The 26,761-nt window shown below is 30.4% G+C and overlaps 1 protein-coding gene across 1 annotated transcript; it reads right to left on the bottom strand.

Moving 5' to 3' along the window:
- Window positions 1–11,790: 11,790 nt before the first annotated feature.
- LOC117905793 (disease resistance protein RPV1-like) lies at window positions 11,791–24,400 on the bottom strand. The gene is made up of 6 exons (XM_034818661.1): window positions 23,754–24,400; window positions 13,925–15,023; window positions 13,490–13,798; window positions 12,737–13,405; window positions 12,224–12,610; window positions 11,791–12,047 (listed from the first exon to the last, which is right to left on the bottom strand). The coding sequence occupies exons 1-6, from the start codon at window positions 24,398–24,400 to the stop codon at window positions 11,955–11,957; spliced, it is 3,204 nt and encodes a 1,067-aa protein (XP_034674552.1). The 3' UTR covers window positions 11,791–11,954.
- Window positions 24,401–26,761: the final 2,361 nt, after the last annotated feature.

Here is a 26,761-nt window from a genome sequence, read left to right on the forward strand (position 1 = left end):
TTTAATAAATGAAAATGATGTTTAAATAACCCCAAATTATTACCATGAGAATGCAATATGTCTAGTAGTTCCAAGTGAAAAAACTTTCTGCAATTTCTTTACATCGAAAAGAAAAAAAAAATGTTATTAAAAAAATGTGAATTTAAATCATCTTTTTGTGAAATTTTATGAGTTGAGTGACCATATTCACTTAATAGCATGTTACATTTAATTTCAAAATCATTTGAGTCGAATTTATGTACAAGAGTGAAAAGGGTTAAGCTATTGTTATAAAAGATATGATTTGATTCAATAGATCGAATATTCTCTAAATAACATGATTAGTGGTTAATGATCTTCTTTTTTGTCAATATCCTTTATAAAATCACTAATGATCTTTAAGCTTTCTGTGGTACTCCAAGATTGGGTTAGGAATTTAAGAGGGTATGATTGCAAAAAGTTCCATGAATGTAGCCGAACTTTAAGATTGTGCTCAAGAACTTAATTAAATACTATTAGTTTGTATTTTGTAATCTTATATAAATTAGGTTAGAACCATTGAAAAAATGTTATTCTTTCTTTTACAAATCCAACAAGCGAAAATCCTTTCTTTTCCTAAGTGATTTCTTGAGTTATGCGATCATGACTAGTTTTGAGTCCCGATTTTCAATCCTTGGGTGATCTTATGGGTCTTAGTACAATGGATTCCATAGGCTTTTCTTGTACTCTTCCAAAAGAAGCATTTGGAAATGAGTTGTTTAGGCTTATGCAATGAAGAATGATTTGCTTAGGAAAAAAATCTTGTGCTTCTATGGATAGAATAAAATTTTATTAATAAATTTATTTATTATAATTCAAGTTCCCTTTTCTATCCTTATTTGCATTAATTATTGTATGAGCATTCTCGCCTCTATCTCTTACATTACATATGACTTAGATGCATTAAAAGTTACACAAAATATTCAAGTTATAAGTTCTTTACAAAATGATGATTAAGAAGTTTGTAGTTAGTTTAGAAATTTAGGTAATCTATCAAAGACTATAATGGACTATCTCATAATTAGATGAATGATTTGTCTTGGTTATCAGGATGATTTTTTCATGGGGAATGCATTGATATATATAGTTACACATTGAATAGGAACTTCAATGAAATATAATATTGACTATCAAGTAGTCATGATTCACCAAACTACTATGTTATACAAACTCTCAACCTTGAAAAAAATATTAAGTTAATATTGAAGTCCTCAATGACTTGGACCTATGAATGAGACATTGAGGTGGTCATATATTCCCTAAGGATTGGGCCGCTCTTAATTAAGGAATGTGGCAACATGTATTCTTAATATAGGCCATATGATATCTTATGGGTGATCCTAAGGACATATAATTAGGAAAACTATGGACATCGTATTCTTTGACCTAAATTTGATATATGTTTTCACAAAGTTAGAGTATATTAGTTGATCACATAATAGGAGGATTTAAGGCTCAAGGATTAGAGAAGTAATTTTGAGAAGTTAATAGTATATACTTTGTTAGACTACGAACATGGTGAGTTTGAATATAGTGGATAGTAGGTCATGGACCCAAGTTTATATTATCTTCTAATATCATAGGATATTAAAGTTAATGTTGAGTTCTTTTCAAAATTTAATTCAATGGGAGCCAATATTTGTTGAGATAAAGCCCTAAAAAACAAGACATTTTGTGACTAATTTTAGATTAATTAATTAACTTTTTTATTTATGATTCTAGTTCCATTTATTATCTTTTTTTGCATTAATTTTTTTATCAAAACATCCACACCTATATCACTTGTATTATACATGACTTCGGCGCATTAGAAGTTGCATAAAAGATACAAGTCATTAATTCTTTGGAAGGAGATGAGTGGTTCATAATTGATTCATGAATTTGGACAATCCATCAAAGACTATGGTGCATAACTTTCTAATTGAAGAAATGGCTTGTCTTAGTCATCATGATGGTTTTGTCATGGTAAGCACACTAGCGTGCATGATTATATGACAAGATCTATAGTGAATGATGACATTAGCTATCAGATAATCATGATTCATTAAGCTACTATACTGCATAAACTCTCAACATTGAGCATGTGTTGAAGTTAATAGGAGATTTTGATTTATGGGGGAGACTTTAAGGTAATCATATATTCTCTACGAATTAGGTTACTATCAATGGAAGCTGGTGGCAACATATGTTTTCAATATAGGTATTATGATATTTCATGGGATTGAGGCAACATGTCCCTTTAAGAGATCCTAAGGACATGTAATTAGGAAAACTATGACCATAGTAATTCTTTAAGTGAAATTCAACATATGCATTTTGTGAGTTAAAGTAAGTCAATTGATCATATAACTCAAGGACTTAAGATGTAATATTGAGAGGTTGATAGTATTACTTCTTATTATTTGTAGAATAGAAATATAATAATATTATAATCAAAGCACAAAGTATGTTATAAAAACATGGATATTAACTTCTTCGTAAAAGCATAAATGGTTTTTTTTCTATTAAAAATGAATAATAATAATTTAAAATTTATAATTATTTAAATCTTTAATTTAAAAACAAATAAGATTTAACTTTTTTTTAACAAGTAAATGAGTCAAGTTTTTCATTACATTCATATATTTAGTACTCAATTAAAGATAGAGTATTATGAAATACTTTGATTTAATATCTAATATATTAGATCAATTTTTTAAATTCGAAATTATTTATAAAACATATTAAACTCATTAATAAATTTAATACAAAATATGACATGATTTGAAGTTTATTTCTCTAGTGAGAAAATTTATATAATTAATGAAAAGAAATAACAAATTTATTGTGAACTAAAATTTTATCTATAACTTTCTGGTATTAATTAGATCATGATTAAATTTTAAATTATTTTAAAAATTACTAAACTTATAATTGAATCCAAAACATTAAGTCTTACTTAATTTGAAATTTATTTATGTAGTGAAAAAAATTATATATATATAGTTTTATATAGAAGAGAATCAATAGAATCATTTTAAACCAATTTTTGTTTATAAATTTTTGGGATATCACTATTTAAGTTTCAAGTCATTTTTAAAAATTACTAGATTCATTAATAAATCCAATGCATTAAATCTTGTTTGATTTATGATTTATTTGCCTATTGACAAAATTGCAAAAATATGATTATATGCAAAGAAAATATCTAGTCAAGTCACTTAAAATGAATTTTGGTCTATGACTTCATAATTTTATTTGGTTTCATGACTTTCTAATAATAATTAAATCGGTTTTTGAGATGATAAGGGAAATTTAGAAAAACATGTGTAATTCAAAGATGATCATATTTAAAGATTTTTTTATTAGCATCAATACTGAATTGTGGAAAGAGAAGAAAATAGATATTATGTTCCAATTTTTTTTTTAATTTATCTATGTTTTCCTTTTGTTCTTAAAAAATGGTTAAAGCAATTTCTACTTCTTTTTTTTTTTTTTTTTTATAAAATTGTTCTTTATTTTACTTTATTTTTAAAAATTGAAAATAAAGAACAACTACCGAATAATGGTATATATATTTTAAAAATGGTTTTTTCTATTTTGAAAAGTAAAAAACTTTTTTTAAATCACACTACAAAACAAACTCTTAATTTTTATATAAAAATATATCCATTCATGACAATCCCTAGTTTAATAAATAAAAAATATTTATAAATTTATTTTAAGATATTTTATTTCACATAGATATGATATTATATTTTTTTATATTCATATTTTTATATTTGTGATATTCATCTTCCCATTAGATTATCAGTTGCACCAAGCCTTTCATGTGATTTTTGTTCCAATATTATATATTTTCAAGATTTAAAAAAACAATTGAAGATACTTATTGGGTATTTTTCACTTTTTATATTTTATTAACATAGTTTCCCAAAAAATGAAAACAGAAAAAAGGCATTCCAAAGGGGTTTTCAAGCATGATTTTTATCTTCTTTGAACCATTTTTCCCCTACCACCATGATGCCTAGTGAAAATGTGAATCTTAATAATGGACACCTAGAGAGGGAGTGAATAGGTGTTGTAGAACAATTTAAAATTTCTCTCAACAAAGATTACCTAACCTTAGACTTTCTCAATGTTAAGAAACTTCTCTTCTAACAACTTTTCAACAAAGCACAACATCCACATGCAAGAATGTATGCACCAACACTCTCCCAACAATTTATAAATGCAATACACATGCAAATGCTTCAACAATCCTAAAAAGTAAATCAAAAGAATAATTATCTCCTCAACTCATATCAATTTACTTCATGATATCATTAACCAAAATGAGTAGAAAAATTATTAAGGATATTCCATGGATCATCACACTTATATCACCTCATATTTCTTCCATTCAACATGTATGCCTAAGTAATCAATGATATCAAAAACAGAAATTAAATCGAAGTTTAGAGTGAAAGAAAGAGACAATTAACACCAGATTTTAACGTGGAAAACCTTCGAAGAGATAAAAAACCACAGGCCTACCATCGATTGAAAAACTCCACTATGAAGAATAAAAATGAGTACAAGGTTTTACCTAGCTCAAGCCAACCAATCCTTTCCGGACCACTTAACTAGTACCTTCACTTTCAGCTTCTCACCTTCATCTTCCGGAGCACACTTGGAGTCCGCATCAAGCTCAATCTCAGCCTCTTCTTGAATCCACAAAAGAAGAAAATGGGTTTTTGCACAAACCCAAATAGAATGAGAGACTGAGATATGAATGAAGAAATGAATCAACCCATTTATTGCTCAAGAAAATCCATTAAAAACTAGTTTGGAAAACATTACAAGAATGGGATTTTCTTTGCAATAAAAACCCCCAAATTAGGAAAAGATTTGAGAAAATGAAGAACACATGGAGTGGTTGCAACTCTCTCCACATTTTATGCAGTCTCTACCTAGAAAATGAGAAAAGATTGTTTTTTAAAGTGTAAAAAGAAGTCCTTAATCTAATGGCTGAGATTTGATCTAAAAAATAAGTTAGTTGGATTGATCTGCCCCTGCACCTGGATTGATCCAGAAATAGGGGAATAAAAGCCTTGCACCAAAAATCATTTCTCCTAACTTTCTAACACATTTAAAGATTAAAAACAGGGTTGATTCACATTCAATCACCACACACTCAGCTACATACCTCAGCCTCTTAGCAAAGTCTTAGTCTTCAAAGTCAAGTAGTCCAAAGAAGGATTGGTAAACCGAGTCTGGGGACACTTAAGAATTTTGTTCGGAATTGTCAACCTAGATAAACACTCTCACCCAGCAATGTGGAAAAGCTCTTGGACTCATGTTTTTGTCTTATTCTCTTTTACTATTGGATCCTAGAATGCCTTTCGTGATGCATTCATGTATTTTGAAGTTTGGAAACATTTGGAAATTTTAAGTAAGATTAGTGTAACTTTTAAAGAAACAGAAAAATTATGGAAGAAATTGACTTTTATGAACTTGTAAGTTTGTGAGTGTAGTCTCTTCTCTAATTTTTTAACTTTCCTTAGGCCATAACCTTGGTTTGGACCTTGATGTGTCTTAAAGTAGAGCTTAAACCTCTGCTTTTCTTAAGCTAGGCTTGGATCTTGTCATTCCTTGATCACCTGAACTTGGAGATTAACATGTTTTGGGTCGGGCTTGGATCTTGACATATCTTGAGTTGAGCTTGAATCTTGCCATATCTTGGGTTGGGCTTGGACCTTGGTGTGTCTTAGCTATTACATGGACTTAGATTTTGGCTTGGTTGAAGCCAGGGTGTGGACTTAGATCTTGACTCGTTGATGCCTAAAATTTGATCAATTGGCATGGTTCAAGTTTGGACTTTGGATCTTGACTTGTCTTGGGCATGGGCTTGGATAAACTTGACCCTTGAATCTTCAAGTTTCCAAACATATTTTAATTGTTTATGTCGTTTTCACTTGTTTTTCCCAAAGTTGTTTTAAAAAATAATGGTATAAATATGAAAAACAATTGAAAATAAAACACTACAAATAAAAGTTTTTTGAAAATATAGAAAATAAGTTAATAACATTTTAAGTTCTCAAATTAATAGACTTCTATTCAATAAAACATTAGAAAACTATTTTTAAAAATTATTCTTAAAAACAGGTTTTTAAGAACAAATCTAATAAACGTGTCCAACTAGGCTTGGGGGTTCTATTTAATTTTGTTCTAGGTAGTTTTAAATCACCCATGGTTAAATGCCAGTCATAAAGCCTAAAAATAGTTAGCCATGGATAGTAAATCAAGTTGGAAAAAAAAAAAACTTAGGGATGTAAAAAGCTTTCTTCACTTCACGCTTTGCCCCTTTCTACTCATATTTTTCATAAAAGAAATTATTTTTCTTTTTCATTTACATTCTAACTCCACTATTTAACTACCATGTCATTTGAACAAACACATCTCTATATGAAGAATATATTACACAATCACTCATAATTTTTTGTAAATACCATCATTTAATGATTAGGATTTACTTGAATTTTATAAATTGTCGGAACCTTTAGGCTATGTTTGCTTCTCGGGAAATTTGAGAGAAAATGTGAGGAAAAGAAAATAGAGAGGAAAAATATAAGGAAAGAAAATAAAAAATAGTTTAAACTCAATAAAATTGTAGACCCTTCATTTTGTCTTATTAGCACATGTCTTATTACATGTTCGTTTGGCACTTTACAACAACTCCCTGGTGGCCCATTACTGCTCATATAGCTTATTTTTTCCAAGCCACCTTGGAAACTTTGGTTGAGGGATTCATCTAATCCCATTGCGACTCTTGGTAGTCCTAATTTAGACTTAGGCCCACTTAGATACACTTAGATTTGTTTTATTGTTTTCCTTTATTTATTTATTTTATTGATTGATTTTAGGATTAAGTGAGTTTTGATTTATTTTATATTATTTCATTATTATTATTATTATTATTATTATTATTTGTATTTTGTTTATTTATTTTATTTTATGATTACATGAAAGGAATTTTTTTATTTTAGGTGGTTTGAGTTTAACATTTCGATTATTATTATATGTTGCATTAGTTTAATTTCTTTTTTTTTTTTATTATTAAATATGTCTAATATTTATTTATTTATGTATTATACCTTTTAATGACTTCTTGAAATTTTAGTGAAATGAATGTTGACTTTGAATGACGGGAATGGTTTCGACTTCATAGATTTTTGCTTTTTAAAAATTTTTATTTTTATTTTTTTATTTGGCATGAGGAAACCTAGGGAAAGTGGAGCTGGAAAACGTCCTCAAGGATGGAGAATATTTTTGGGAAGGTGATTCAACAGCACGCGGATGCTGGCTGGCTCTCTCCGGGCTGGTGAGTGGTTTCTCCCATGCAGGTGGAGTCAACGGGAAGGTGCAGAAGACGCTCATGGAAAGGGACCACACCGGTTTTGGAAGGATGGATTCGAGGAATGAAAGAAGAATATAAATAATGGATGAATGAGGATGGTTTCTGGGGAAGATACAGAAAAGGGTTAGAATTCTTTTTTTTGGAAAGGAATGACGAAGACACACGGACTGGTGAGGTGTCATGTCCAAGCTGGTGGAGTCAACAAGACATTTATGGGAAGTAAGGTTGTGCTCAGGAAACTTACCAAAGGGGCTGTGATTTTTATTTTTATTTTTGGAAAAGTGGAGAATCAGTCCAGTGAGCATAGCGTCATTTTTTCCAAAAGGAAGATTACCAAAGCTGGTTTTGGCAAGTGAAAAGGGAATGATGCAGCGTGTATGTGGACAGAAGTGGGGCTGTGTTCAAGAGGGGGAAGAAGAAAGGACGAGCGTGTATGGTATTGAAAGGAGTTTTTGGTTTTTTTTCTAGCAGAGGAGGATGATTTGCAGACCATTCTGGAGCGTGAGGATTGACAGTCGCGCCATTGAGCGTGAGGGAGATTGATTGAGAAGTGATAAAGATCGATTGAGAGAGGGCAGAGAGGCAGCCGCACCATTGAAGCGGAGGAGTTTTGGAGAGGAAAATTTTTAGCACGTGAAGGAGGGTTCGAATTCGGCCGCACCAGAAAAAGCTTTGGGGAAGCATGACTGCATCTGGGGGAGCATGCATCCATCAGAGGAAGGGAGGTGCAACTACACCATTGAAAGAGAAAAGGTGCAGCCACATCATTGATTGAAGCAAGGAGGTGCATCCTCACCATTGAAGGAAAAGAAATGAGTTGTAGCCGCACCTGCAAGTGAACACATACACAGGTCGCACCATCTACAACATAGTCTAGGGGAAATTTACGTCTTTGGGGGAAGAACCATCAACCGGCCGCACCGTTCAACAAATAAGGGAGAAGAATCCTCTCCGACTTGCGTTTCCGGTATCAGAAGAGGCACCATCTCCATCCGGAAAGAGAACGCACCACTCCTTTGAAGAAAGATTCAGCACGCATCTCCACGTAAAGGAGATTCACTCACACGGCTGCCACTTTGGGAAGCATACAGTCCACGCACCTATCCGGCTGGCCAAAAGAAGAAGCGGAAAAGGTCATGAAAAAGAAGAAGAAATATGGGACGGTGGTGCTGTTTCTGTACAAGGACTTTGTGTCTAGGGTTTTTGAATTTTCTTTTGCTGAATGAGGCTCTCATTCTATGATCTCTCATGGGTTTTGCTTAGAGAATAGGGAACTGCATGCATTGAATGTCCAAATCTTCCATAAGACGCACCGGACTGATTATGCATTGGATCTTTAACTGACGCACCAAGAAATCTCCATCAAGGCTACTTCCGTGGATTTTACACAGCAAGCTGCTACTCAAAAAGCCCCTCAACGCACAGATTTTTTGCACCACCAGATTTTGTGAAAGGCATCCACACGTTTTGATGAATTTGGAGGGCAACCATACCATACAAAGAATATGACAAGAAGCTGCCACTTTGAGGACGTCTCCGGATTTTCTTTTAGAACATGCAGCATATAAAGCATCAGATTGGAAGGATTAAGAGCGTTCTAACAGCAGCCCCTCTTACACGGTGGAAGGTAAGTTCTCTCTTTAAAATTCTTGTTTTAATTTAGTTTAATTTATTCTATTAGTTTAGGTCCATGTATAATTTTTCATCATTAATTTAATCGATCCTTGGGGTTATAGTTCATGCTTTGATTTGGTTTGATCCCATTCTTTTAGTTAAGTATTTCTTATATTTTTTTGGTAAATTGGCTTCTAGGTGGTGCGGTTTTTATTTTGAAATTTGTCTTGATCTATCTTAATTCATTTTAGTTAGTTTAGAATTTTTCATTATAGTGCATTGTACTTCTACAACTATAAATTGGAATCTGGCAACTTAGAAACCCTTTTATATTTTTCTAACTATTCTATGACATTCCAGACTCATTGAACTAGATTTTAGAATATTTATTGGGCCAAATATTGGTTTCCAATTAGGAGATATAAATCAATTTTTCATAAGGTTCTGTTTTTGACACTCAGTCTTGTTTTACAAAATTAAATTAATATATGATCTCTTTAATTTCTTTGAACTTTTTTTTTATTCTAGACTTCTTAAATTTAATTTTTAATGTATAAAATATTATTAAATAATTTGTGAAATAAAAGATATAATTTTTTATTCTTGCACCCACGGCATGAGTGCTCTTCTAGAGCTGAGATATGCTTTTTTTTTTTTTTTTTTTTAATATGTTATGAATGTTTTATCTCCTAAGATTATTTTTTAATATAACATAAATACATTAATATAGTTTTATGAATTTTCGTATGATTTTAGGACATCTATAAGTTATTTTTAAAAATCAATTGTTGAATACCTTTAAAAGATGCTCTGTTCTGGACCTATTATCATCATCATGAAATCTGGTACTAAATGAGGGTCGGTTAATTAATTTGGTCACTTAGATGATAAACTAGAAATATATGAGATGTTCTCTAAAAAATTTCTTGATAAAACTTAACTTCTATGTATTTGTTTTACATTTATTTTATACAATCTTCTATTCTAATCGTTTGCTGACTTTTTTTGTGAAGTAACCCTTTTGTGAATAAATTTGTTGTTGATTGGAATATAATCGATTAATTTGGCCTATTGGATGTTTATCTAGACATGTTAAAGATGTTACATAATTTTTATTTTGGTGAGATAATCTTTCTTGATATTTATTTGGAGTTTATTTTGTGAACCAATATTCTACCCTTTTAATAATATTTCCTTGGCTTTTGGTAATTTAGTCACTTTTGATCATACTTGTAAACTTTCCTTGACTTGAGACATTCTAAGTGTATATATGTAGGTTTAGTTATTTTTTTTATTTATTATTCTTTAATCTTATCATTATTATTGGTGAATTAACCTCATTTTTATAGAATCACTAACGTTTGCTACACAGGTACACTCTCTATCTTCCCATTTTAAAGTTTCATGAATATGTATGTTATTAAGAACTATATCCTCGCTTGATATCATCCTTGGATGCCTAGATGTATGCTTGATTTGCTTAGATAAAACACATGTTTTATACTATATTTATATACTAACTTTGATGTTTTATGATAGCACTTGAAAAGCAGTTTAGATACACACTTTAACTCTCTTTTATGATCATGGTTTGACTTTCTGGCTTGGTATGTTAATTCTAAAATTACCTCAATCTACCTAGGTATTTTCAATCAATTAATTAATTATCACATTCCCCTCAACTTAGTCAGTAGAGACCTCTTTAGGGCTTAGAAGGGTGCTACCTCTTAGAGCTACCTTCCCAATAGGTAACCTGATCCTCGGACCTAGACTCGAGTTTTTCAAATACACACTTTTCCAAAACCTATGGAGTCACTTCTTTGGGTTTTTCTTTCTTATTTTATTTTCCTTTTTAAAATAAAATAAAAGTGGCAGCTTCAACTTTTCCAAAATTAATTTTTCACTAATAAAAGTGAATCTCGCCGATTAAGTGAGGGCGTACATGAAAAATACATGTCCACAAAAATATTTTTATATGTTTCTTGAACCTCATTTTACTTATTTAGTTCTATTATATAAAAAAATTTAAAAATATATAAAATTTTAACAAATTTTAATTATATTTGATTTTTTTTGTATTTTCCATGGTGAAAGCAAACACAAGAAAACCATTTTTCTTATCACTTTTTTCTTTTCTTAGTATTTTTCGAAACCAAACACGATCAAAGATTCTCTAACCCTAGGTTAGTAATAATTGATATTAATTCAATCAAATTTCCATTGGATGCCATTTGCATAATCAATCACTTCTTCTTATGAAAATTTCTTAGGGTTAATTTCATCAACCCCTCATGTTTAGCGTAATAGGCTAAATTATCGTTGGTTTCAAATTTGGTTAATTAGCATCCTAAAAATATATTTAATATACAGATTTTATTTTTAGAAAATAAAATATATCTTTTAGAAAAATATTAAACACATCTATTTAAAATCTCTCTTAAAAAATAAATAAAATAAATTTAAAGAAGTACTAACTAATAAAATTTAAAATCAATGGTGGTTAGATGTATCTACACTAAACTTCAGAGGATCTAAGTGAAATTAAATCTTTTTCTTCTTCTTTAATCCGAGAGTTTTGTTGATTTTCCTTTACACATAACACAACTCATCAAGTAGATTAACATATAGATTTATGAGGGTATTAACTAACAAAATTTGAAATCAACAGTGGTTAATTAGGTGTAAATATACCAAACTTTGGATTATTAGAGTGAAAGGAACTCTTTTTCTTCTTTGTCCCAAGAGTTTTGCAGATTTTCCTTTGCACACAACACAACTCATCAAATAAACGAAATAAATTTATGAGGGTACTAAATAACAAAATTTGAAATTAACAATGGCTAGGTGTATTTATACCAAACTTTGGATGATCTGATCTTCTTTTTCTCGAGAGTTTTGTCGATTTTCCTTTGCACATAACACAACTCATCAAGTAAAACTACAACTAGATAGTCATGTGTGGATTTATTTTAACCTTCATGTAACTGCACCAGCAAGTGATAATGAAGCTTCCATTGGACAGCAATTTCCTGTAACTCTGCCAATAAGTTCACATAAATGAATCACAAAGCCTTTCTTTGGAGAAAAATTCAAAATCAAACTACAGAAAAGAGCTGTTGAAAGTTGGACGAAAACCTGGATGATGCCACCACCTCTGTTCTGTTGTAATCTCTACCTATCAGCGTATATAAGACTAATGGCACACTCCTTTACCTTATTGCGTGTACCGATGCCAAAGACTTCAAATGAAGCCTTAATTTGAGTCCAATCGTAAGGGTGAAAATTTTCAACTCGAGCGCGAGGTTGGTATGCCAGCCACAGGTGATCTGACTCAACAAATTCATTTTCTCCACGGCCACATGAGAAAGCGTAGGAAAATCTGAAATCATTTATTTTACATGATACTACAGGAGTGTGCTCAGGTATTTCATGCTCTGACGCAAATACAAAGCATACAGCAAAGCCCAGGAAGTTAACTTGATGCCATTCCGGAGGCAGCTTCTCTATTGCCACTGAACATCCCATTTTCCTATCCCCGAACCAATCCGGAATTCCACTTCCAGGAAGAAGAATACAGAATTCGTTATTTGGTGCAAGGTTCTGCCATGAAGTTTAAGGTTTAACATGAGAGAGGGAGAGAGAAAGAGAGAGAGAGAGAGAGATAGATAGATAGATAGATAGATAGATAGACAGTTAGAGAGAGAGAGAGAGAGAGAGAGAGGAGACCTGAATTCTCCATAATATGGTTGTTGCATCTCTGAAGTTGGATGAAGGTCTCAGGGAACTGCAGACATGTGCATCCACTTCTTGGACGGTCGAGGGAAGATTTGGGATTCCTAGAAGCCTCTGGCAATATCCAAGCTGAAGGACACTTAGCTTCGAAAGTTGAGCGATGCCTTCTGGAATTACAGTGAAATCGTTTCCGCTTAGATTTAATCTTTCCAAGGAGGATAATCGCCAAAAGTCGCTGGGGATCACTCCATCACTTAGATGGCAATCACTTAGATCTAATTCCCTTAATGAGCATAAACCAAAGAAAGAAACTTGACTTGTACTTCCACCCGTAGCAGTTCTATTTTCGGGCAGGTTCCCTGAGATTTGCAGTCCCGCCAAGTCAACCGGCACTTCCTCTGGTCTGAAACAACCAGATACAATAAGGGTTTCAAGAAATTTCAATTTGCAAAAGCTGCTGGGAAGACTATCAAGGTTTTTGCAGCCATTCAAATTCAAGAAACTAAGTTTATTCAGATCTCCAATAGATGAGTCAATCTCGAGCAAACTTGTACAACCCTCAAGAATTAGTTTCTCCAACTTTGGCATGGTTGAGAAGTTTGAGATTTTTACTAAATTTCGAGAGTGACTGAGATCCAGGACAGTTAACTTTGGAAAACATCCCTGTGAACAAGGAAATTTTCTTGAATAAATTAGCCTTGCATTAACACTTCTTATTGCAAATATACAGATAAAAAATGGTCGTACCTCGTCCTCTTTAAGATGTTTTAGGCAGCTATAACGCATATGGAGCTCAAGAAGCGCATCTGCCTTTAGAAAATTTGATGGAAATGAATCTGAAGGGTATCCATGCCAATGGAGATATCTTAAATCAGAAACAGGAAGTTCCAAATCTCCAGAAAAGAGCACTTTACAATTCTCTTCACACACATTTTTACATCCCATGAAGAATTTTAGCACTCTAAGTTCAGTCATTTTTGCAAAGGCTTCAGTTGTAAACTGTAGTTGGTTTATTTCAGACAAGTCTAGAACTATGCCTTCAATTGCATCAGTCCCCTGACAAGCAAAAGCAAAGGATAAGTTGGTGCATTATCTCTCCCTCTCTCTCTCTCTATATATATATATTTATATATATATATATATATATATGGAATAGCATATATAGAAGGGTATATATATTACCTTATTATGTGTCAAGACGTATTCAACATTATCATGATCCCATAATCGGCTTCTTTTACCTTCTTTCTTATTTTCTTGGCGAACCATTTCCCGACCCACATCTTGTATGGAATTATGCATCCATAACTTTTGATCTGAAATAGTTAGGAGACATCTTTCACAGAGAACTTGTATTCCATTTTTTGCAGAGAAGCCACGCCCATCCAATATTTTTGTAACAAAATTTATGTGCTCTCCATTGAAGAAGCATGCAACATCAAAGAATACATCCTTCTCGTTGTCCCTTAGTTCTTCAAAACTCAAGCGAAGCACATCCTCTAGATTTTTCTTGTTAAATTCTCCTTGATGTCTTTCCAAACAAACCAATGCCTTTTCCCATTGTTCTCGTGTCTTCATTTTAAGAAAAGTACCCACAACTTTAAGGGCCAAAGGAATGCCACAACAATAATCGATTGCACGCTCTAGAAGTTTATGAATGTTACAGAGGGATCGTCCTTTACTGATGGCATGCTGAGTAAAGAGGCGAACATCTTCAGGATTTTTTAACTTCGTAAGCTCATATGATAATTTCACGCTGTGTCTTGTTAATATCTCTTTGTCTGTACAAGTTATAATGATCATACTTCCTTTGCCAAACCAATTGCTTTCTCCCGCTAAGAATTGCAGTTGTTCCAACTCATCCACATCATCAAGAATAATGAGAACCTTTCTACAACAGATCTGCTTTATCACATCATTCCTTCTGTGAAAGATTATTTCTCGATTTCCTCTTAGCACTAGAATATCACGAAAAAGTTGTTCTTGTAAACGTTGTAGACCAAAATATTCTTTGGAAACCTTTCTAATATTTGCAAGGAAACTACATCCCTCAAATTGAGAAGAGATTTCATTACAAATAGTTTGGGCAATCGCTGTTTTGCCAAGTCCATCCTCTCCATAAATCCCAATCATGTGAACATCTTCTGATTGAATGTTCATAAACTTAACTAAGTCCTTCAATATGAATTCATTTGTACTCGGGCTATCCATAATAAAGGGCTTAGACGCCATTTCATCCCAAATTTCTTTAATGACTTCCTTTATAACCACGGACTCATGCCTGAATTAAAATGCACAATAAAACTTACGATGGATCTGAATTTATGTACTATGAATGACAAGAAAAAGCATGAAAATTCATTCGTAACATGTTTTATTCACAGCAACTGCCTTGTGCAGAAATAGAATCATACATTAATAAAGGGACAAAGCCAACTAAAGAAATTTTTTTGGTACATTAAATATTATTATATGATTATATCAAGTATGTGCCAATGAAAAATTAAAATAACATGTAAAAATATGTAAGATCATATGTTAGCTTTTGGTGCATGAAATTTTAGAATCTTGTTATGAAACTGATTAGGGGTGAATAGGTAGTCCTTTTTAATATTGCACAGGTGAAGGCGCTCAAGTGCACTTAGAGTCTTATAGACTCAAGAGCCACTTGAGGACAACTACCATCATCCTCAACCAAAGAAGTGAATTGTAGGGGACTATTGGTTGCTTGACCTCCAACACCAAGGGGTAATGGCGTTGGACGAAGCCGAAGCCCCAATCATAACATTGTAACAAAAGGTCATCTTTTTGAAATCAATTTGATTGATTTGGTCGTGACGGTTTTGGCATGCTTCAATGGAACGACCAAGGGATCCAATAGAACAAACCTCCACAGGAGTGTTTAGGTCCCATGAAAATGAATTTCACCTATGGATAACACCTAAAGGGGGGCTGAATATGTGTTTTTAAAATAATTTGAGATGGCATCTTACAAATGCTTACAATTCCCCTATTTTTCTCAAATGTTTTAAGTTTCTTTTTCAATCCTATCAACCATCAAGCAAATCACAAGCAACAATAGATACATCAATACTCTCCCAATAAGTTAGTCAATGCAAGTCACATACATATGAATCAACATTCCCCAATCATGTTATGTAAGATATTGCATCAACACAAAAATACAATTTCACATGTCCTTGACATCAACACCAAAAACTAAAATATACCATATTCTTTCAAATTTTCAATGATCTAATTTCAGCTTATATTGAATTAATCATCCAAAGTATCATGATGGAAATATCATAAGCTAATGAAAAATGATCAAAGTATGATATAGAATAGAGAGATAATGGCACCGATATTTTAACGTGGAAAATCTCTGAAGAGATAAAAAATCCATTGGCCTTAAGTGATCAAATCATCCACTATGAAGAAAATCAATTAAGTACAAGGATTTACCTAGTCTAAGCTTTCATTCCTCCCAAACCACTTGTCTAGAACCTTCAAACTTTAGCTATTAATTTTCTTATTTTGGAGCATACTTGGAATCCATATCAAACTTAATCTTAGCCTCTTCTTGAATCTATACAAGAAGAAATTTTGGTTTTATCCCAAAATTATGAGTATGAGAGTAAGGATGAATAACACAATGAATCAACCCATTTGGAAAGAAAATTTCTCACTCGAAAATTGATTTTCAACTCAAACCCAAGTGATTTTCTCTCAAGGCAAACACTCTCCCAATTTAGTTAGAAAAACTTGAAGCTCAACTCTCACTCTCATAGTTGTCTCTCCTCTCCTAGAAAGGTGGCTTAAATATTAAGGTTTTAGAACTCATCCAACTATTGAGAGTCATTTGGAAAAAGTTGAAGGAATACAGATGTGATTGAAGTTTGATCGATCAGACAATAATTAAAAAGAACTAGGTACAATAGAAACTATTACCCTTAAGTTCCATCAATCAATTAGAAATCGGTCCAACTTATTTAAACGCTATGTTTTACACTCCTTAAGTAATCACTCTCTTTTTCAATAAAATGATAAGAGTTTAAAACATGGTTGATCAATGTTTATCATCATCCAACACCTCAAAAGTACTTACCATCTCCTCAAGTCATCTTCAACCATGAACACTTTGAAAAAGGCAAGAGTCTAAGGGAGGATTTTAAGCTATGAACTAAGAGAAGCACAATTGGAATTTTGACCCAAAATTGTCAATACACAAATATACTTACAACCCAATTTTTATTTTGTTATTCCTCTTAAAGAAATTTATCAATTAAAAGAGAAATTCAATTGCATATAAAGACACACTATACATGGAAAACCACCTACAAAGTCTTCTAGAGACTTTGTGAATGTGATAATCATAGAGTCAAGAGATAGTAGAGCTCATCTCAAAGAAAAGTACACATAATTACTTGGTTGAAGCTATCCCTAAGACTTATACCCCAAAACCTATATTGGATCTCACATCCATGATATAGCACGACACATGCTCCTTATTGCACTTCTGGACACCTTGAGGGAATGCAAAACCCTCATAATCCCAAATGCAATTCATAAACAGTTTTTCCAAGTTTCAAGATATAGAAAGGCTAATAATCTTTTCAGTATTTACATCAAGATAAGTTTGATTGAATAAAGAAGAAGATTGAAGTTTTCATTGACGCTTATTAGGCCATGTTAGTAGAAGATAAGAGGGGGTCTACCTCGAGTTATAGCACATTTATTTAGGAAAATTTGTTGACGTGTGCATAAAGTAAAAAAATATCGTGTAATTGCTACACTAAGTTGAGTTTAGGTCTATTGTTCAAGGGATTTGTGTCATGATTTGGTTAGAGCTATTGCTATTGTGACAAAAAAAGCTACCATAAGTAGAACTCACAACTTAGTTCATCATGACATAACAAAGCACATTGAAATTGATCATCATTTCTCCAAAGAAAAAATGGAAGAAGGGTTAATATGCATTACCTACATTCCTACAAAGAAACAAACTGTAGACATCTTAACAAAAGGTTTGCCAAGACAAACTTTGAGGATCTAACATACAAGCTAGGATTACTGGACATTTTTCTCCAATTTGAGGGGGAGTGTAGAGAATATTATTTAGAATTAAGTGTTTTATCTTTTAGTTTTATTAATATTCTATTTTTAAAATTCAAAATAGTAGGTGATTAAAAAGTTTTATCTCTTTGAATTTTTAGTTTCTATTTTCTAGAGATTTAATTTAGCCTAGATTCTATCTGGTTATTTCCTATATTCTAGGGATTTATTTTAGCCTAGATTCTATATTGTTGTTAAAATTTTCTCTATAAAGGTACTAGTTGTTCATTCCAATAAATCAAGAGAGATATTCCATTTATTTTCTAAACCTCTATTTTAGGTTATAAAATGCTTAAGAAGTCACATAGAGTAAGATTTTAATGACTTGACTTGTAGCTATCATCATGTGATTTTGCAAAGTTTGTCGCAAAGTTAGGGCTCGAGTGCAATGTCCATCACATTCAAGACCACATCTTTCCCTAGTTACTTTCATTTTAAAGCCTTGGTTGTATATGTTGAGTTGATGCAAAGGTCTCTAGGAGGGATCTCCTATCCCTAGTGTTTTTCCATAACCTTTTATCTAAATTTTTAACCATTAAAATTCTTCTCTATTTTGAGAAAAAATATATACCATAATTCCAAAATTTCACTCAAATCACTTCAATTCACCTCCTGGCCTACCATAGGCATCCTCAGCTCTTCCCTTTCCCTATAGTTCAATCTTCAACACACCAAAATTTTTATTTCTTGTAATTAACAACCCTATCTTAGAGCATGGTGAACACCCATGATAAATGCAACAATACACAGACGCATATAAGGTAGGAATCATTATAAAAATACTAGTTGTTTAATATACACTTTCCATATTGTTAGAAAAAATTGTAAATATCTCTCGTTAATTAGTTTCCTGATTTTAGGTGCCTGATTTTAGGAAATTTTTTCTTTTATAATTTGTACATTGAATAAATATATGTATAAGTTCATCAATGAGAATTAATTCGTTCATTCTCCAAACTTTACATGTTCATTATATCCCTCAATAGTACTTTGGCTACAACCTTCATATGGTATCAAAGCCCAAGGTGCTCCAATGTCAATCCTAACACTCCAAAAAAACCCTAAATATTTTGCCTCCTTGTTCTCTCATCTTGCTATCATAAATCCTTTTGAAAACAATCAAACCATAATCTCCATCAATGTAGTCGCCTAAACCCCTCTCAAACTCACCATAAATAATTACACCTCTTGAAGATTTCAATTTCATACATTTCTTGTAGGTTACGATTTCATGAGATTCTTAGACAAATCTCAACCTTGCTCACCTCCAATTTTGAAAGAAGAAAATCATGAAATTGTGAACTTGGAATACTTCTTATGGGCAAAACCAAAATTCCATGATTAGCAAAGACAAAAACAATACCCACAAGCCCAAACATAAATTTTCTTTTACCTCATTTACCTTACAACCAAAACTACTGAACTAACATTAAGATTCCTATTTGGCATCAAGCTATGTCAAATGAGTTCAATGCTTTCATGAACAATGGTACATGGGACTTGGTACCTTCTCATCCTTCATAAAATTTGGTAAGTTGCAAATAGGTGTTTCATTATTTCATATCAAATGGACTCTTGATGTGGCCATCAACTTGTATAAAGTGAGGCTTGTGGCCAAAGGCTTTCACCAACATCTTGGCATTGATTATCATAATACTTTCAACCCTATTATAAAATGAACCATAATCATACTTACATTGGTTATAGCTCTATCATGTGGCTAGCCTCTTTGTCAACTTGATGTCAAATGTCTTCCTTCATGGCCACTTGAAGAAGGATATGTTCATGACTGAACCATGAGGCTTCATTGATCGCAATTATACCAATCATGTGTGTAAGTTGAAAAAGGCTCTTTATGGACTTAAACAAACTCCATGAGCCTAGTATAAGGAGTTGAGGGAGTTTCTTCTTTCCAAAGGTTTTGTCAACTCTTGGTTCTTTATATTTCTTTTCATCTACAAGAGTTATGGTTTCACCATTTACTTTCATGTCTATCTAAATGATTTTGTTTTGACAGGTAATGATTCTCAAGCTCTTAGCAAGTTAGCCTAACAACTTCCTAGTCAATTTTCCATCATAGATCTCAAGGCTATTTCATATTTCCTTAGCATTGAAGTTTTACCTCATCATCATGGATTACTTCTTTCCTAGAAAAAGTATATTCATGATCTTCTAGACAAGACAAAGTTGTTCAAGCCAAGGAAGTCCATAGACCTCTCTTAATGAATCAAGTTCTCACTTAATGATGGCTCACTTTCATGAATGCTATCAAGTATATGCAAGTTAGGGGCTTAGAATAACTTTCTCACACTAGTCTAGATATTGTCTTTTCTGTTAACAAGCTATCCCAATTTATGCATAAACTAACGATGGGACATTAGACTATAGTCAAGCGACTACTTCATTATTTGCGTTGTATCGTTGATCATGGGTTTCTACTCTAATAAAGTTCCCCTTTGTCTTTTCATACCTTCTTTAATGCGGATTGGGCAAGCAATTCTAAGGATTATACTTTTATAGTATGCTTGTAGTATTTCTTTTTCCCAATCCCATGTCATGGAGTTTCAAGAAGCAGAGATTTGTAACTCGATCATCCACAATGAGTATTGATCCATGGCTTCCACTGCTTCCAAGTTATTGTGAATCAAGTCTCTTCTTCATGAACTTAGGGTTTCCTTACAATCTCTATCGATCATTTATTGTGGTTACATTTGAGCTACTTATCATTATGTCAATCTAGTATTTCCCTCTTATATGAAGTACATTTCCATTGATTTTCATTTTTGTTCATGACAAGGTTCAAAGTGATAAACTTTGAGTCTCACATGTCTATTTTTTATATCAACTTGTGGATGCTCTCACCAAACCTCTATCTCATCAATGTCTTCAACTTCTTCGAGTCGAGATTGTTATCTCCAATGGAGCACCATCTTGGGGAAGGGGGGCATGATAAGGATACAAGCATGTAATATTCACTTTTCATATTCTTAAAAAATCTTGTAAATATCTCTTGTTGATTAGTTTTATGATTTTAGGTAATTAGTTTCTTGATTTTACCTCCTTAACTTTTGGAGATTTATTCTTTTATAATTTGTAGATTGTATAAATATGTGTATAAAGTTATCAATGAGAATTAAGCCATTCATTCTCTAAACTTTACGCAGCCATTCTCTCCCTCAATACTAATTGGACTGCAACCTTCATAAACAAACTAATTTTGTTCCCAAAAAAATGGTGAGGAATTACTTTGACACTTATCACTTACACACATGTTGTGAACCTTTTTAACCACTATTAAATTTGAAATGCTCAACAAGTCCTATATATGCATATCCAAGGTACAACCATTTTGAGTATGGTTAATTTCATTCACTCTCCTTGATATTTGGTGTAAATATACTAAATTACCATTAATTTCAAATTTTGTCAATTAACACCCCTATAACTAAGTGTATTTCATCTATAAAATTTATTTTTATAGAGAATAAATTTTCTTTTTTAAAGAATTATATAATACATCTATGTGAATTTTCTACCTAAAACCTCTCTAAAAAAATAAATTTTATAAATGGAATATATTTATAGAGGTGTTGTTTGATGAAATTTCACTAAACTTATGGGAATGTAAATGAAATTTATTTTTTTATTATAAAATCTTTTAGACTAAGTTAAAGGAATTTATTTTAATAGAAAAAATATAAAAATTGGTACATAGCTAATATTTTTATGCTAACAAGAAGGGAAGAGAGAATATATATATATATATATATATATATATATATATATATATAGAGGGACAATTGTCTTTTGGACCTAGTTAGTCCAAAAACTAAGTTTTGATCCATATAAGTTCACTATTTAAGCCCAAGACTTAGAAAAAGAGTGAAAATTGAGAAGAATGATGTGAATTTTTTATCTTTTCAAAAATGACCTTTATTGACTACGAAAAAAAAGTAGAAAAACATTAATTTAAATTTTATTTCTTTTGTAAACCTCAATAAATTTTAATTTAATTTAGTGATTTGGAAAAAAAAATACACCCTTTTCCAAAAAAAAATAAAAAAAAATTATTATTATTATTAATTAAAAATCAAACATATTGGAAAATATATATTTTTAAATTATGTATGTAAAAAATAACTATAAATATGTCAAAATTATTTTTTTTAAATGATATATTTTTAGAATATATTTTAAAAAAATAGTTTTCTAAAAATAATTAATTTTCAGAATAATTATTAAAAAAAATTAAAATAAAAAAGTTTATCAAACATTGTGATAAAAAATACTCAAAATAATTTTGAAGGGTATATTGGTTTCTTTATATTTTATATCATTCTCATCAATTATGAAACTTTCATGGGCCAAATCTTAATTTTTGGGTCCAACTGGGTCCAAAACACAATTGTCCCAAAAATATCTTAAAACCAAACTCAAATATAATCTATATATACAATTTTTAATTCTGTTTTCATTTAAAATTGGTAAATATACCATTCAACCCTTTTATATGATAAAAAACCAATTTTTATTATACTATATATTAATATAATCCATTTCTAAATACGAAAAATATTTTAATTGAATATTTAAAATAAAAATTCTTTATCCATCCTCTTTCTCTCTTTTTATTTTTTATTTTTTTTATTTGAATAAATTTTTAATTAAGTCAAATTATTAAGAAAATTCCTTAATAAACAAATTTGCAACATTTCATATAACTTATTATCAAAAGTCTATTTTCAAAAAATTATTAAAATAAAGAAGGAAGAAGATTAAAAAAAATTAATTTTTTTATTTTATAATAGTAAAAAAATAAACTTTAAAATACTTTTTTAGTATAAAAGAAAAAAATAGTAAATATATTTATTTTAAATAGTGTTTTAATCATTAAATTATTTACTTGTAAAATGTAAAAGATAATTTTTATTCATTTAAATTAATTTTTTTTTCAAAAGTATTTTTCAAAATAATTTTTGAATCATTAATATAATTTTTGTTTAGAAAATAATACTAATTTTTCAATTATTTTTAAAAGAGTTTTAAAAAACAATAAAAAAAATATTAAATAATGGAGAATTTTATGAAAGTGATATATAAAGAGTGGTGATATAAAGACAAAAATAGTGAATGTAAGTGAAAAGGGTATTTTTTGTCTATTTCTATTTTATATAAACTTTGGGTTATCTGGACACATACTTCGTGAAATGGTTTGGGAGTTTGAAGGACTTTTTATTAATGCCAAAAGGGGATGCACACTATCAAAATATAACTAATAAACATTTTTCTAGAATGTTGTGTGGTCAAATTGAATGAGTGGTTATCAATACGCACATTTAACAGGAGTCACGACATTTTCTCCATTGGTTTTGGGAAATGTTGTGTGGTCAAACTGAATGGGCGGTTATGACCAATACACATGCTTAACAGGAGTTATGGCATTTTCTCCAGTGGTTCTAGGAACCATGTGTAGTGAGACAAGACGCTGATATATGGAGTCCAGACCTAGAATATATTGGCATAAGGGAAATTATTTGTTCCAAGGTATGAGAATAGTTGTGAGTGAAAAGAGTGCTAAGGGAGACGAGGTCAATTGTTTCTTCTCAAGGAAATCTCTATTGTTGTTCAATTATAAGGTGTGTGCATAAGAGTTCAGTCCATATAAGAGCTTTGAGAGTTTAATCATTCAGGGATGACACATCATCCAAGTCCCCTCCCTCCTATGGGTGTAGATCAGATTGATCTCGAACCATGTGAATGATTGTATCTATTTTACTTTACTGCACTATTGATTGAATTGTTGTATTAGTAAAAATTCTAGATGTACTAACAAAAAAGCTAAAGCAAAGAATAAGGGGAAATTTTGTAACTGAAAAGTGAGAGAAGTAATACTTACTGCTCCTCCACATGTTTTCCTTTTAGTTCACTAGCTTCCCGTAAGGCAGCCTTCCACCTCTGTATCTTCGCCATCTTTTCCTTGTCTGCATTTTCTTCGTACACGGAAAATGGCGTTCCGTAATCCCCCTCCTGCTTACGCACATGGGACGGGTCCACATGGTAGAAAATGGGATATACTGTTCTTCCTGTTATCCTCCTACATTCCATGATCTCATCAAGTTCATTCAAACACCACCCGGAATCAGCGAAGTTCTTTGAGAAAATGACGATGAAAACTCTTGATCCTTTAATAGCTTTTGAGATTGCTGGCGCTAAAGCTTCACCCATTCTGATTTCCTCCTCATCTCTGAAGGTGTGAATTCTCTTTCCATTCAAAGCAGTGTAAAGATGATCAGCGAAACTCTTCCGGGTGTCTTCTCCTCTAAAACTTAAGAAGACATCATACAAGATATCATAACTACCATCAAGAACACAAGTCGCAGCAGAAGCAGTGGTAGAAGAAGAGGCTATCCCGCTGCTGATCATTTTGTTAACTCCTTTAATCGAAAGCCAAGGGCCTTTGAAAAGAAAGGAAAGAAAAAGGAATGCAAAAGGCAGTCTCACTCCAATTCCCCAGACATGATTGAGCTGTAACCGATAGTCCATGCAAGGACATTTATCCAACCATCTTTGGTTTTAACTTTCAGGTATGTAAATTTATAAATTTATAAATTTAAAAAAATGATTTTTTTTAGAGAAATTTTCCATAAATAAAAAAATAAAATAAATAAAAAAATTGGATGGTTGTGTTCAATAATTCTCTAATAAATAAAGTTTTATTCTCTAAAAAATAAATTTTATGTATGAAATATAAGGGTGTGAAAATATTTTTCTCAATATTTTATGAATTTTTCAATCATATATTAAAAAAAAATCCCATGATTTTTTTTTTTTAATAATATACCAATTCTTTCTTGGTTGCAGAATTTAGAGTGCATCATGGCACTAAGAAAATGACTAACAAAAAATACAAAACAAATGAATGATATTAATAGTAATATATATAAATGATATAATAATTAATTTAAAAAGTATTGTTTCATTAAAACATAAAAAAAATGATAAGAATATTAATATTAATATCAATAATATCATATAATAATATTACAAATTATTTTTTTATTCTCATAATTAAAAAAAAACAAAAAACAAAGTTATTATATTTTTATTATATAAACTTTATCATTTTTGAATTATCTTACTTTAAAATATAACTATCAAGAAAATATTCTAATAATTAGAACTTACAAGCTTTAAGAATTATATTTATATATAAAAATAGAAATAATAATGTTAATGTAATATTAATAATAATTATAATATCATGAATAATATAATAATATGTAATATTTATTAATGATGATGATGATAATAATAATAATAATAATAATAATATAATTATTCTAATGTATATTATATAAAAAAAATTTTAAAAAAAGTAATCAAAGTACATAATTAAAATTATGGAATGACTATAAATTTGATAACCCTCATTTTCTTTTAACATTTCTTTTTTAATCTTTTTTGAAAATCAAACAAAATCTTAAAAAGAAATTAATAAACTATAAAAAAAAAATAAAAAATAAAAAATAAAAAAAAAAAGAAAGAAAGTTAGGCATCATCTTCAAGAAAAAAGTGATGTGAAGGACAAACATCTTGATCAAACTTCATATTTGTCGTTTTCTTGATGCATGACTCCATCAAAATAATGCTACAACAAAGACAGAATTGTACTGCCTCTTTGTTTCTCTTCTACCAATGATGTCAGAGAGGTGATGATGTGATGTCCTCAGATAATACCAAGATAAGCATAGAAAGTTACTACATCTCTCTTCTCTTCCGTTTCTTTTTATTTAAAGCTATGTTTTGGGAAGTAAAATTGTTTTTTAATTTGGTTTCATCATTAAAAATAAATAAAAAATAAAAAAAATCAAATACAATTATAATTAATTATAAATTTATATATTTTTTAAAAGAGTTAAAATAATTAAAATAACTTATAAAAAAAAAGAAAATTTTCCTTCGCTATTATCTTCATTACTAGAAGCTCCTATTTTGCTACAATATTTTTTGACATGAATAATCTTTTATGACAAAAACAATTGTAATGATTTTCTTTTTAATGGCAAAAAAGTTCGAGATGAAATTTTTATTTATGATAAAAAATCATGTTTTCATATTAAAAAAATAAATTTTCATAATACTTTAATACGAATGATGTATTCATAATAAAAATAAATAAATTTAATCATAATATCAATTTATGATAAATAACTTTTGTAAAATCTTATCACAAATTTTTAATCATAACAAATAATTTTATTAGATTATTAATCATTTACGGCATACTTCTTTTAATAAACTTATATCTCATACTTTTAAATTCAATATTAAATATATATATATATATATATATAAATTTAAATTTAATATTATAATAATATTATAAAAAATAAACAATTTTATTGTCACCGAACAAATTTTCACTCACCTCTATTTAATCTAAACCCTAAGCTTAACGATAAAAAATCAAGGGCCTTTGAAAAGAAAGGAAAGATAAAGAAAAAGGAATGTAAGAGGCAATCTCACTCTTTCTTTCTTGATTCCAATTCCCCAGACATGATTGAGCTGTGACCCGATAGTCCATGCAAGGACAAGGTTTAAATTATCCAACCATCTTTGGTTTTAACTTTCATAGGTATGTAAATTTATAAATTTATTTCATTTAAAAAAAAATTATTTTTTAGAGAAATTTTCCAGAAAAAAAAAATGAGATAGTTATGTTCAATAATTCTCTAATAAATAAAGTTTTATTCTCTAAAAAATAAATTTTATGTATAAAATATAAGGGTGTGAAAATATTTTTCTAAATATTTTATGAAATTTTCAATCATATTTTAAAAATAAATAAAATCCCATGATTTTTTTTTTATATATAATATACTATACCAATTCTTTCTTGGTTGC

The sequence above is a fragment of the Vitis riparia genome, chromosome 18 (assembly GCF_004353265.1).
Source record: "Vitis riparia cultivar Riparia Gloire de Montpellier isolate 1030 chromosome 18, EGFV_Vit.rip_1.0, whole genome shotgun sequence".
NCBI lineage: Eukaryota > Viridiplantae > Streptophyta > Magnoliopsida > Vitales > Vitaceae > Vitis > Vitis riparia.

Coding starts and splice junctions, on each gene's coding strand:
- LOC117905793 (XM_034818661.1), bottom strand. CDS start 24,400: ATGGACTATCGGTTACAGCTCAATCATGTCTGGGGAATTGGAGTGAGA. Junction 13,406..13,489: donor AACATCTTAAAGAGGACGAG/GTACGACCATTT, acceptor CCTTGTTCACAG/GGATGTTTTCCAAAGTTAAC. Junction 12,048..12,223: donor GCATCGGTACACGCAATAAG/GTAAAGGAGTGT, acceptor ACTTATTGGCAG/AGTTACAGGAAATTGCTGTC.